General features: G+C 32.3%; 2 protein-coding genes across 2 annotated transcripts; one reads left to right on the top strand and one right to left on the bottom strand.

The window, feature by feature from the left end:
- The first annotated feature begins 311 nt into the window (after positions 1-311).
- Positions 312-6,958, top strand: LOC120274132 (AMSH-like ubiquitin thioesterase 3). The gene is made up of 14 exons (XM_039280891.1): positions 312-513; positions 1,338-1,402; positions 1,598-1,673; positions 1,786-1,950; positions 2,200-2,300; positions 2,926-3,028; positions 3,111-3,157; positions 3,346-3,661; positions 3,828-3,917; positions 3,997-4,059; positions 5,087-5,161; positions 5,413-5,475; positions 6,222-6,274; positions 6,571-6,958. The coding sequence occupies exons 1-14, from the start codon at positions 370-372 to the stop codon at positions 6,749-6,751; spliced, it is 1,542 nt and encodes a 513-aa protein (XP_039136825.1). The 5' UTR covers positions 312-369; the 3' UTR covers positions 6,752-6,958.
- Positions 6,959-8,077: 1,119 nt separating this feature from the next.
- LOC120273339 lies at positions 8,078-10,853 on the bottom strand. Its single transcript, XM_039279963.1, has 3 exons — positions 10,579-10,853; positions 9,564-9,661; positions 8,078-8,847 (listed from the first exon to the last, which is right to left on the bottom strand). Exons 1-3 carry the CDS (start codon positions 10,699-10,701, stop codon positions 8,307-8,309), a joined length of 762 nt encoding a protein of 253 aa, XP_039135897.1. The 5' UTR covers positions 10,702-10,853; the 3' UTR covers positions 8,078-8,306.
- Between the last annotated feature and the right edge of the window lie 4,254 nt (positions 10,854-15,107).

The raw sequence follows: 15,107 nt of genomic DNA on the forward strand, positions 1-15,107 counted from the left end.
AATAATATAAAATAATATTTTATAGTTATATATTGTAATTATGGACAGTAATATAATAGTATTTTTATGAACAATAACCATTGAATCATCATCCAATGACTGTAAGTAAGTATCTCCGGTTTTACACATGTGACTTAAACCCAAATATAAATAACCAAATTTCTAAATTAAGTACCGGTTATTCAATAATTACAAAGACCCAAAAAAGTGACGCAGCAATGTTGACACCATGACCTTATTATGGGCCGGGCCCAATATATCTCATATCGGATCCTGAAATATCCCCCGCCCGAATCCTTTAACCCGCTTCACAACCGCAAGAGCGAGAGAGAGAAAGAGCGAGCACTTCGAAGCCGTGAAGAAGGAGCAATGATCTCGACGATGGCGAGGGACGGAGCGATGAGGCCTGGAGTGAGGGCGATCGACCTCAACGCTTGTGCACCTCCCGTGGAGGTCGACAACCGGATCCCTCTCCACCATTACTATCGCATCGCCACCAATCTATTGAAGCAGGTTTATCGCGATTGCTCGTTTGTTTTTCGATCGTTCTCTTTATCTATGTGTTAATTGCTTCTTTGGAGTATTGTATTAGGGTTGGTTGTTGTCTAAATTATGTTTTTTTTGTTGAATTAATCGAGTTTTAGGGGTGTTAAGGGTTCGTTTTAGCTGAGAAATTCGTAATTTTGATTGGAAGTGGTTGATTTGAGGCATGAGTGAAGAAATGGGAATTTGCGATATTTAAATAAGATTAAATTTAGTGTCTTTTTTGGTGTGGATGTTTTGGACGACCTAGAAAGAATCGATCTGTCCCTACGAAACTCATCAATCAGGCTAGGGATTTCATATCCAATTTACGAGAATGAGGCTATAAGATGTGGATGGATATGTATTGAATTAAATATATGGTTAGAATTATTGGGAAAAAATATTCATCAATTGAATCTCAATTAGAGGTAATCACGGGTTCTGATTATAGTTGCCTTTGTGCTCCGGATTCTACTGGCTAATGGAGTCTGCCTGTTTATTCTCATATTTATAGTTGCTTTTGTGCTCGAGATCACTATACTGATTTCTAATTAGATCATGTTCTTTTGACTTGCAAGCTGATTTTCCTGGTAGTTAATACAATGTCGGGAGAAATCCTTTAAGAAATGTCTTCGATGGTTGTTAATAATTTATTAATTTATCTTCTTTTTTTTTGTAATTTTGATTAGTTGTCTAAGAGTAAAATGTTCCTTTTTCTGTACAATGTCCCCTTTTTTTTTCTCCTATTTCTTACTGGATTAAGCAGTTTTCTGCTGTGGAATTTGAGTTGCTTTGTGCTTCATTTTGTTCAGGCTAATATTTATCGCGAGGAGAGGAATCTCATTGATCTATATATCATACTTCTCAGATTTTCAAGGTAGCGCGGATGTTCCTTTTTTTCTTCTAATGCTTTAACACAGGCATTTGTGCAGGTGTCTTTGTCTTTGTGTCTGATAGATGAGCTCCATGTGCTTGTAGATATTGCATAGTTTGGTAGCTAAAGTTTAGCACAAGATTTGGTTGGATAGTTAACAATCTGCTTAACTTTTTTCTTTTTTTTTTTTAATTGTAGTCTGATGTGTGAAACAATTCCTTCCCATCGAGATTACCATGTCTTGCTTCCGAAAGAGAGAGCCACTTTTAGGAAGGTCAGCACAAGACCACATTTTGCATGTTCTTTCCTTATTGTGTTAGTGAATACATACATGCTTTCTGTAGCAATGTAGAAAATTATTGCTGACCTTCACCACATTGTTTTAGAAACTCTTAGATGTTATAGGTGAGCTAGAAACTCTGAAGCCAGATGTCCAAAGACAAGTTGATGAAGTTAATCAAGGTCATATGTATCAGTTGGACGACCAGGACAATAGCTATGGTTTTAATTCTACCAGGAAGCAAGTCTCACCAAGTACTTACATCGAGCAGGTATGTATATTTGTCTACCATAATCCTGCTTCTGAGTATATGATAAAAATCAATCATTGTACTTGATCCTTGTCTTGTGACATACTTAGACACTGATATTTTATCTTCCGTATTTCTCATGGTTAATGGCATTTATCTTAACATAGTAGGTGATATGGATATCCATTAATGATTTTGTTTATCGCTCTTTCTATATTTCTTCTGGAAATTTATATTCTTAACTTTCCTCCTTTTTCTCATTGCCTACAGCCAGCATCCAGAAGTACATCTCAATCAGTACGGAAGTTCAATAATGAGCGGAATCACATTTTGCCATCAGACAACTTGCAGAGCAGACAAACTCAGAAATTGTATGTTCATGTAAAATTGTTTAGTTGCCTAGGAAAGGAAAGAGACGCTACTTTTTTGTCTGCAATAGCCCTCCTTAACGTTTATTTCACACTGAATTTCTTGGTAGATCATCTAGCATCAAAAGGGTATTCGATTAAAGGGCTAATGATTGTTATCAATGTTGTACATTGAACATTTGCTTTGTTCATCTGAGTAGGCTGTAACAAGCCTACTCATCATTGCCTCAGAGTTGAGATAATTATTCAGAGCCATGTTTTCACTGTCTTAGAAGTTCAAATGTCCTTCATTGGCTAGGAAAAAAAACAACAGCAACAATCAAATATCTTCTTTTTTCTGGTAGAATTGTATTTAAAACATTAATGATTTCAAGCATTGCATTGTAGCAGTCTTATCTATGTAATCTGCTTTTGAGAGCCAGTTTCTTTGAGAAATATATATTTTTTTATAACTTGCGAAAGGTGCCAATGAAACTTTAGTTCTTTTATGAACTCATGCTTGCATCTTCTGGATCATGAATTATTGCACCGGCACTTCCCTGATCTGATTAATTTTATATTTATAGATGACAATATATCTTCTTAGCCTGTTTATGTCTTTGATTTACTTTTCTTTGACCTTGATCAGATCTGTCATTGCTCATCCGAAGGAGGAAACACTTTCTAGACACTCTTTATTGGGCCCCAATGGTCTCCGCAGCAACTGGACAGGACCTACAAGTGGCATAAGGGTATGAGCCTTGTTTTGAATTGTACTACCTTGAATTTTGAATTGTTTTCAACAATAGGTTTGCTCACTGCTGCTTGACACAGGTCCAATACCCCAACGATATTGACTTGAGCCAAATTGAAATTTCAGGGTTGGTATCTTGATTTTACTGCTTCATAGATTGTTATTAATTGCTTTGATGTTTTCTTATGTGTATCTTACTGTTACTTTTTTTTTTCTGGACATTATTCTTTGATTTTAACTAAGTCACTACCCACATTATTTTTTATGTTCGGGCCTTGCACTGCCTAATTTTCTGTTCTATTCTCTTGTTTGTAGCTTGAATCTGAATGAGCAACATGGTCCTCCTGCCGTGAAAGAAAGCAAGCAGGTTATGTCCGACCTGGACTCTGTTCTCTCTCTTGATGATGGTAGATGGTCTGCTTCTGTTGATGAACCTTGTACCACTGATACAAGGCAGCAAGATTTTCTTCAGCTAAGTATCAGACAGCCTTCTCCTCCTCCAGTCCTCGCTCAGATACAATCAGAGGTACATTCAATTCCTCCATCAAGAGTTGCTGATCCAAGACCAGGACCTCCAAAGGCTTCACAAGAGGGGCTTTCAACCAATAAAACATATCAGAATTTGCATATTGTAAGTTCATGTATTTTTAATTTGTATAACTGAGAATTTATGGTATTCTCACCATGATATGGTATATGGATGGGGCTGCTATGCTTGCCTCTGATAGATAAAAGCATTACAAATACTGTCTTCATTTGATGTGCATAAGAATAGGTCAATTTAATTTGGTTTGCAGCCGGTAAATATGATGGAGTGTTTCTTAAGACTGGCAGAGATGAACACTGCAAAGAATTTAGAAACATGTGGAGTTCTTGCGGGTTCCTTAGTAAGTGGCTGAATGTACAATTGTTCAAATATTTTTTATTTGACGACTTCTTTGATGTGGCCCACTGCTTGTTTTGCAGAAAAATAGGACGTTTTATGTGACAACACTAATAGTCCCAAAGCAGGAATCAACATCTGACTCAGTAAGACAATATTTTTCTGCCGTTTGAAGGGCATCTGTATTTTCGTATTTGTTTGAACATGAGGCACATACTTGTTCATATATTTTTGTATTAATATGAATTCTGTATACTCTTTTTTTATAAGAAGATGAATGCATGCTCATCCAATGAAGGCATTGCGGTCCTAATTTTGCATATATTCATATTGCTGTGGAATGTGAATGGTGGCTAGCAAATATAATTAGAATGTGCTTTGAACTTGGAGTTATTAGTAGTAATTATTATTCATATGTGTACTTCTACATAAAAGATTCCTGAATTTTCTCTGCATGTATTAACATTAATGGGCATTTCAGTATGAAATGTTTATGTGTTGATGGCAATATGTATACTGAAAGGTCCTGTCTGTATAATAATTTGATTTATAAAGAATTACTGGATAAATTGATTGCACACTTTTTTCTAGCCAAAGCCAAGTCCAATATTACAATAGTTGAATGTTTACTGAATGTTTTCTAGACCTAGAAACATGAAAAGAAAAACACTTTAAGGGAGTCTGACATAATACAACAAAACATGGATGGAAGCCACTCCCTTTAACTAAGGCATCCCAATATCAATTAGAAAAGATGCTGCATATCTGTGGACGTGGTACATTAAAAAAACTTCATGAGCCAGGTGCCATACATTGAGTTTAGGCATATTCCTATGTAATAACTTGTCTGGGTGAGGTTGCCACCAATTTAAAGATATGAGTTCATACCAACTAAGACTAATAAACGGCCTGATATTTGATTGGCAGCTACCTTTTCTGCTTATTAAGGAGAGAAGCAGTGCACATGCCGGCGTGTAATTATCATTACCACTGCCCTCATGTTAAGACTACTATAAACTGAACTTCTTTTAATCTTGCCTCTGAATAATTTTCTTGCTTTAGTTGGTTGATTTGCTAGTTAAATTTTTTTTTTACTACCCTCATAATGGAGGTTGAACCTCATATTAGGTTGATTTTATATCAAGAAACTGATCTTACGTTATTATATTTCAGTGCCAAACAACTGATGAAGAAGAAATATTTAATGTTCAAGACAAGCGTTCACTTTTTCCTCTTGGGTGGATCCATGTAAGTTTCTGAAGAACCATCCTGTCTATTATCTTATTGAATTATGGTTACTGTTGATAGCATCTTGTAAGCATATATTCAGTAGTGTTTACTTAAATACGATGACATACTGAAATTCTTTAAAATTATTTCTTACCGTTAATTCTCATCGCTAATATTCTTACAAGAGAACTGGTATTTAAACTTAAACTGTATATGCTTCAATAATTATTTACCTGAAATGTAATCAATCTGTTGTATATGCTTCGCAGACACACCCCACACAGACTTGCTTCATGTCATCCATTGATCTTCACACTCATTATTCATATCAGGTGATAACTCAACTTTTCTAACATATCTAATGATAAAGTCCTGTTATGTGCTTATTTTGTTGTCTTTTCTGCTGTGGATTCTTGATTATTTGTGGTTGTCCATTATGAGATAAGTATGCATAATGCCTGCACAAGAAGTGCCCATTTCCTACATTTCATCATCCATGTCCAGCTGATCTTATATGCTAGTTTCACTGTAGAGAAATTACTTCAAATTTTGATAAAGATTATGTATGCCTTTCAGGCGCACACATGACTAAATTGATTATAAAACATGATCAATGCTGCTTAGAAAATATGGACCGACCTTTCTGTAGGGATTGAGAATTGAAAAGTATTATCATCTGTTTGGATAACCTTGTTTAGTTAATGTAGAATTTGTTAAGAACTTACTATTCTGTAGCAAATATTAATATTAATATACCCACCTTTTAAATCCTCAGGACTGTGTGGACATCAATTTTCAATTTATATTTACTCCACAATAGACCTACAACATAGAAATTACAAATTCAATATATTCCTGTGTCGTGTGTTTTATTTGATTATCTAACTCTAGCGATGCTCTAGCTATGTAGACTAAAATAGTGTAACCATAGTTAAATGTCTAGATTGGTGCAATACTATCAGTCTTAACCAACACTAATCATGGACCTCTCCAACTCAATTTTCATGTGATATTATTTACACAAATTCAATTTTGTTCCTAGTTACATAAATTTTACTTCTCTTTTCATGCATTACAGGTCATGTTACCCGAAGCAATTGCTATCGTTATGGCACCCACCGATACATCAAGGTCCGGTCTCTGTCCTTAACCTTAAATTTTTAATGCCCCACAGTTTCATTTATACAAAGACGCGCACTCATGCTTAGTGTTATGAAACGGCTGCATCGAAGGATTGAAAGGAATTAACATTCATGTGAATACATAAACTTCACCTCCATGTTCAAAATGATTATCATTATTTCTTGTGTTTTTCTGACTTATCTAATCTTAACTTCGGTTAGAATGAAGATGACAAATTTATTTTCCTGTGATAAGTGATTTCGGTCTGAATTCGACAATGTTTATAATTTGCATGCAATTCGCAGAACACACGGAATATTCCACCTTTCTGACCCAAGCGGTGTTTCGGTGATACGCAACTGCCAGGAACGAGGATTCCACCCTCATGAAGAACCTCTCGACGGCAACCCTATTTATGAGCACTGTTCTCATGTTTTCTTAAACCCTAGCTTGAAATTTGATACCGTCGACCTCCGTAACTCATAAACAAAGCTTGTCGAAAGCTTTGTTTCGGTAATTTTCCATGAAATGAATATATATATATATATACACACCCAATGGTTAGGTGAATTTATAATGAGATTTCTGTATTTCTGCTACACTTTGATTGGAGGCTGATTTGCTCTGTTTTGCTTAATGTATAAAGTTCATATGTTCATTGTCAAAAAAGAAAAAAACCAATGTGTTTCAGAACTGTGATCATTTTATTGCTATATTTTGTATTTATTTGTATATGTGCAATTTTTTTTTAAAATTTTCACCATTTTTAGGAAACTCTTTAGCTTTAAATAATGTGGATTAGAGCCTCTTTTGGTGTGTGTTTTAATGCATGATAATGTCAATGAAAGCCCATTTATTTAAAGGTTTAAAAATTTTAAAATGAAAATATATTCACTAAATCATTATTTATATAAATTGTCTATTAATATTTTGATTAAGAAAATAAAATACGAACAAGTAACCTGAATGTTTATGCTATTGGTATATTATTAATTGCTAATATTGATATTATTTATTATATTAGTTAATTTGAAAAATAAAACCAAACTGACCAAAATACGTTTTTCAAACAAATCAAACAGAATTTAATTAAATATAGCTTTTCAAAGAGTTAGTAATTCATTTTAAAGTTCCGGGAAGAAATTTGTAAATAATTATACAATTAAAATAACGGGGAATGAACAAATAATCTCTCTGAAGGTATTTAACCTATAATTTTAAGCGGGAAGTACATGCTATAAGATAAAATAAACTGACGAAATGAGCTGCATTAGCTGAAAAATAAATTGTCAGAAAAATGAAGGAGACAAATTCAAATGTCAGAGAGTTTGTCTGGGATATTTTGAAACTTTCAGGGAGTTATAATTAATTTTCCCAATAATCACTTGGTATATATAATTTCATGGGAGATAAATTAGATAATTCTTTGAAGACTAGAAAAAAAATCATAATTATTTGAAGTGGTTTTTAAGAGAAAATGTGAGTCTAGATACTTTAAAAAAAAAAAAAACAATTGTTTGCATCAATAGAAAACTTTACAGAAGTAAAAATGTAATATCAAAATTTTACAAGGCCTGTTAGAGTTCGACAGGCCTTGTAATTACCCATGGTTTTCATTTTAGGAACTTTGGGATAGCCCAATGGTAACTACCCATGGTTGTAATTGAGAGCAATGAGAGGTCTCGAGTTCGAACTTTTCAGATTACAATTCATATTTAGGGGTCCCCTGTGGGAGTTCTGTGTTAGGATTACCTCTCGTTCTCCCCTCCATAGTTGCATGGTTTATCGACTTTGTCAAAAAAAAATAAAAAATACAAGGCCATAAATATTTTTTTTAAAAAAGAAAGATTAATCACTCAGTTACAATTGAAGTCACAGTCATTGCTTAACAAAGCAAGAAACAATTAGCACAAGAGCTCAAAGTTTTAAACTCTGTTTCACTCTTGAAACAAATGTTAGCAAGAAAGCACCGCAAGTCTGCAATGCAAACACACAAAGTGAAAAAAAAAAACTACAACAATATCTACTCTTTGTTAGTTCTTCAATTCCTATCAGAGGAAACATCCCCGACAGTTGCCGCTGAGCAGTCATCGACATAATCCGGTATGTGATCGGGGCTTTGATAACCGCCCGGGTCATCATCTGAGTTTTTTAAGCATGAAAAGGGCGGGTCTTCACCGTCTTCTTCACTCTGCATGCTTTCATGGCCACTGTTGAATGGTAATTCAAATGGTTGAGAGTAATGTGGCTGTGTTCTCATTTGCACCGATCTCAGGAGAGCGGCGCGTCTTAAGTCAGCAGTGTGGCACATGTCGTTTGGTGATGACGGAAACCGGCCTTCTGAATCTGAGCTGCGGTGGCGGGAATTGGAGCAAACAACAGATGGGAGAGTACAGCCAGGTAAAGGGTAAGGGTTGAGGGAGGAATGCCCAATAAACTGTTTTTGATGTCGGTGTGGCGAAACTGGGCTCGTTGGGATGCTGAAGGGATCAGCTTGGACCATTGATGAGTTCAATGGTGTCTCACAGAACCGGCAATCATCGGAGTCTTCTGACATCGGAGAGTAAGGAACGCAATCCTCCCTAAAAGTTATATTCAATATTGTTACACCCGGTGTTATAGATAGAGTTGAAAGATTGAAAGAAATGGAATCCTTTAAGAAATTTAGATTCTCATCTAGATTTGGTAAAAAAAGGATATGATGACAGAAATTGCATTCCATTTGATAAGTTTTCAGAAGGCAATATCATGATTCTGAATCAAAGACTACAATTGTTCAAACTAAATCCTTGTAGTACACGTATGAATTTGAAAACATAATTCTGCTTGACTTAGTCTACTCCACTTTATAACATCTCACTTTTAGAGCCATAAGCCTCATAGAGATGTCTAGAAAGGACCTAATCTTGGATCCATATCCTTATCTCTCTGAACAAACATTGTCATCTTAAGATAGTTAAACAAAAGTATCAAATGTTTGCTACTGAGCTTCAATCTACAGCCTTAGACTTTCTTGCAAACAAAACTATAACAAGATTAATGTGCTAGAACTAAAGTATGATGGCAAAGATACAAGCACAAGCAGCGGTTTCACAGATAGAAATTATGTAGAATCTTGTAACACAAAAGCACTTTGAATTCAAGAATATCATATAAACAAACTCTGAAAGTTGATAAGGTAAAGAATTCAAAAATATGAAAGCCGACAAAAGAGCTAGAGGAAATCAAAAACATAATTGAAGAATAGAATCATGTGACCGAAAGAACAAAAGTGCAAAGCGGACTTAAAAAGGAATACCGAGGATAGAAATTGGTTTCCGATCTTGATGGAGACTGCATGAGATTCTCCGTAAGGGAATCCTCAACTGTCAGCCCATTCAGACTTGAAGCCATTATCTACAACCAAAACACATTAAAAATATACCAATCAATACTTGAAAGGCAAAAAAATCATTAAATACATAAAGAAAGAGAATATTTTGATAATAATAAAACCAACAAATCCTCTCCTAATCAAAGTAATCCCAATCCACAGCATAAAAAAGCAGCATTGGGACAACAAATTCTATTCCGGACATGAAATTCTTTTGGTAAGGACTTGCAATGCATGACAATCAGCTGAAGCCCAATCAGTGCGACATTCAATAGTTCCAGTTGAGCTTTTATGGTGACCAAGATCAAATTGGCAGATTTAATAGTTTTGCGGACAAGATGGAATTTTTGAATCTTTTAATTTGAAACCCTGACACTGAATTGCCGATGCAGCTTTTCCCAACAAAAGAACAACAACAAGAAGTTGGTTAGTGCCAACTATCTGAAGTCAGCTAAAAAATAAAGCCACCTTGAAATCTAACACATGAAATTAGCCAGTCAAGAGTTCTTTTTTCCCTGGAGCCTTGTCTCCATCAAACCCAGACTTTTTTACACCAAAAAGAAATCAAGAAATTCAACAACGAATATATAATTATATCCAAAACATCAATACAGTAAATAGAGACTTGTCAATACAACAAACACAAAAGTCATATATATCACGAATTGAATTCTTTTCAATTCTCAAAACAGTGAGAGATTGGCTACCGGAAGTCAAAAATTCCCATTCTAAGGCATCTCAGACCTAAAAAAGACTCTTTTTTTTCTTTGTTACTCCATTTGAACTGAAATCATGCACTGTCTTCAAAACAATATTAAACTAATGATATATTCTCAAATTCCTAACAAGATTCCAAGTTGATCATAAACTCCAACCACTCAAAATTAAAGAAAAACAAAGAAATTAGATTAACAAAAAAGAGCTTTTCAAATCAAGTCACCTCACTGAGGTAGCGTTTATGGGAGTGGAGGTTATCAACGTAGACCTCCTCCTCCGGATCTCTGCTCCTCTTCGACCCCGGCGACGCCGCCATTGAAGAGTTAGAGCCCGATTCCAACACCATCTCTTGATTTCTCAAAACTCCAGAGATCACAAACACTTCCCATTCACTCTTCGCCAAGGATTTCGAGGAAAAACCTCGTCGAGATTCACAAGAATCGAAGAAGCGCGCACGAGAAAAAGGAACAGAGAGAGAGAGAGAGAGAGAGAGGAAAAAAGTTGGCTTTTTTTTTTTATTCTTCTTTTCTTTGCATTTTAAATCTTTTGTGGCGTTGTTTTGGGGATTCCACGTTGTGATCAATCTCGTTCGTTGATTTTTATTTGACGGTCCTGATTGATTTCATGGAAATATTGCGGGAAAACCCTTAAAATATTTAGTAATTTTTTAAAAAAGGGATTCTTTTTTCACCTGTATATATCTTTGAAAAAAATTAAATTTATTAAATTTAGATTATATATACATATATATATATATATATATATGAACTGTGGTCGAGTCCATTAAATCGTGTGTTTTAATTTAATAATAAATAAATAAATAAATTTTTTATATTGTTTACGTGAATATCATCATTTTAGTTTGGAAGTTGAAAAACCAGAAGTTATCTTATTAGAAAGGAGACATTGTTTTTTTAATAAATATTATCCGAAATTCAAAAATATTTTTTTAAAAATAATATTGTTTCACGAAATATATAAATTTATTTGAGGCTATCTAATGCACATTGAGTAGATATGTTTGGTTAAGAAATAAGTGGTGCTAACCCACTCAAAACACCTTTCAGACATTAATTAAAATAAATAAATATATAAAATATTTATTCACATTTAAAAAATATTAGTCAAATAAAATTAGTTAAATTAGTTAATTTTATAAAGAAATATGCTTAAAAAAAAAATCATTTGAGCGTGATTATCACTTGTTAAGACATAATAATAATTTAAAATAAAAATTTTAAGCTAGTTAAATATTAATGTCCGAAAATCCTGCCAATACACCATCTCACCACTGATTTTAGCTTATTTTTATATTATTAAAAAAAATAAATTATATATTTTAGATCATACATATTGTATGACAATCCAATTACTCACATGAAATTTTTTTAGAAAAAGATAAAATTAAAATTTAATATTATATTAAAAGTAAAAAATAAATATTAAAATAAAAGAAAAGGTACAAACATATTTAATATTTTCCGCATGAGAATCACCAAACACCATTAGAAAATCTTGACCTGCTTATTTTATTATATTTTTATCCAACTAATCACAAGAATTATTATTTTATCTTAATTAAGTATATGTATAAATATATAAAAATATATATATATATATTTATAATATTTCATTTCATTTAGCGTCAAAATCATTTGATTGAAACGTGAACGCTTGAATAAGTGATGCACAGTGAGCTTTTCACATTTTCATATAATTAAATTAAAAAAAAGAATAATTTACTTGCTCTTCACGCATCATCCAGAAATACAATCAATGATACACAACATGGTAAAGAAAAACAACAAAATTAAAATAAAATATATATTTTTTTTCCAGAAAATACTTAAAACATTGAGATATTACAGAAATAATAAACTATATTTAAAACATAAGCTTATTCTATAAATAATTAAAACTCTGTATAGTTTATAAATATACATATTATACAAGTACGCCAATTACTTTTTATTAAAAATGTTTGTTACAACGTTGGATGATGATTCAATGGCATTATTCAATACTGTTTATAAATGAATTTTATCCAACCGTAGATGTCTTTTAATTTAAAATCTAAAGATGTCCTAAATAATTAATCCTTATATATATATATATAACTATTGAACCTATATAAATTATGAAATTTTAAATGTTTATATGTGTACATGTACATGATTGCCAATTGATCAAACTATTCCTCTAATCCTCTGTCCAAGAGAATGGCTTTTGAGGTCAAAATTAATGACATAACCCCAAAACAAAAATCTAATACATTTAAAAATATCTAATATAATAAAATTATTTATCTTACAATTTGTATTATTTACCATGCAGGAAAAAAAAAACTCCAACCATAAATAAACCTGAATTCTAGTTCTTGAAAATAAATCAACATAATTTTAACTTCTAACTACATATATATATATATATATATAGAAAACCCCAAAAAAAATAAAATTTAACCAACCAATGAATATATAAATATTTTGAGAAAACCAACAACTACATTGAATTCCAATAATCCCCAAAGATCTGTGTATATATATATACATAAAAAAGGAAAGTGAGTAAATGCTCTCAATTCAGGAAATGGGCAGCAATGTCTAAGGCTTTACAGCTTCCTAATCGGACGGTCATAGACCTCTCTGCCATTTTTGCAGGCAGTTTCAGAAGGGAGCCCATTGAATCAGAGCCGTCCACTCAATTATTGGTGGTCCCACCACTACCTGGATCCTTTCCTATCATTCATGTTTTTTTTTTTTTTTACTTCACTATGTTATCCTTTATTTAACTTGACAGCTAATATAATAAATGTAAACTTATTTATTAATCCCTATAAACCACTGTAAAAATAAATGCTTTGCTACCCCACCCACTATAGGAAAAAAAATGGTTTTCTGGAATACTAGAATAAACTAGGAAAGATTCTAAATATCTGCTAAAAAAAAATTAAAGAATATTGAGCAAAGAACAACCTTTATGATTATTTTTTTAAATTTAGTAAAAGTATAGGGAAAAAATATAATAGATAATCAAGATGGAATAAAGTAAAAACAATATCTTATCTGTTCAAAGATCATAAGAATGAGTTTAAAATAAAAATCTAATGATAACATTGTAAAGATATTCTTGATAAATCACAAAATGTAGTTTATCCAATCCATTATCAGCAAAAGGTAATTAAAAATAAAAACAATTTTCTAATCCTGTATAGATATGAAAAATCATACACTAATTGTAAAAATAACTGAATGACAAGTTCTAAATAAGCTTTCAATGAAAAACAAAATAACTTATCAAAAATCATATTATAATTGTAAACCATAACCAAACAAGTATTTGCACAATTCTTTGATTAACAAACCTAACATTTTATCCTAAAAAAAAAAAAAATCATATTCTGATTTTAAAACAATAATAAAACTTTCCTCAAAAAAAACATGTATGAGTTAAAAAAATAAATAAATCACACCCTAATTGTAAAAAAGATAACCTAAATTACAAGGAATTGTGTAAATACTTACAATGAAAAACAAAATTACTTATCAAAAACCATATTCTAATTGTAAACCATAACCATGCAAGTATTTACACAATTCTTTGATTAACAAACCTAACATTTTATCCCAAAAATCATATTCTTATTTTTAAAATAACAATAAAACTTTCAATAAAAAAACACATGTATGAGTTAAAAATTCATACCCTAATTGTAAAAAAAAAAAACCCCTAAATTACAAGGATTTACATCAAACAATGAATGAAAACACATGATCCATAAAGTGAAGCTAATATAACCAAACGCAACCAAAATCTAGTCCTTAAAATAAAAAGAAAACCTAAATTACAAGGATTTACATCAAACAATAAATGAAAGCACATGATTTATAATGTGCAGGCAATATAACCAAATGCAACAAAAAATCTAGGCCTTAAAAGAAAAAGAAAACCTAAATTACAAGGATTTACATTTACATCAAACAATGAATGAAAAGTGAAAACATATAATTCAAGATGTGTAGGCAATATAACCAAATGCAACCAAAATCTAGTCCTTAAAAGTAACAATGTCTTTTGTTTGTCTGGTCTCATTCAGTCCTAAAAAGCAAGCATGACCATTACCTCTCCACACACACACACACACACACACACACACACACACACACACACACGCTCTTCCAAAACAGCAATGACTCTTACCTCTCCACACACGCGCTTCCAAAACAGCAACCTGATGAGAACTTTCATGATCCCACCCACAAAAAAAAGACAGCTTTGCATGCTAACAGTGGGACAAACATTAGGGTGATAGAGACATCAAGGACCCCACTCAACTTAATGAAGAGTTCATCAACAAATACAACAACAATCATATCTATCTTTCCCAACTTAATATATATATATATATTGGAAATTAAAAAATCCTACACTGTGTGACAGCTAAAATCTAACACACACATACAAAAAAAAAAAAGTTTTAACAACATTAAAACTTTCTTAATATCCTTAAATTATCCTCCAGTGGTATCTTATCTTCAGGCAAGATCCATCTTTGCAAAATAGCATTTTTTTCATTTCTTTTTCCATTAGTAAAACACAATTAACACTTACACCACCAACACATATAGCATAAAAATCCTATTTTTTTTTTAAACTAGTTTAAGTCTTTAAGTACAGCAATATATTTAATTTCATTACAAGTATTCCATTCCAAACAAAAATATACACATTTAATGTAATAAAAATACACAA

This window comes from Dioscorea cayenensis, chromosome 12, assembly GCF_009730915.1.
Source record: "Dioscorea cayenensis subsp. rotundata cultivar TDr96_F1 chromosome 12, TDr96_F1_v2_PseudoChromosome.rev07_lg8_w22 25.fasta, whole genome shotgun sequence".
NCBI classification, from domain to species: domain Eukaryota; kingdom Viridiplantae; phylum Streptophyta; class Magnoliopsida; order Dioscoreales; family Dioscoreaceae; genus Dioscorea; species Dioscorea cayenensis.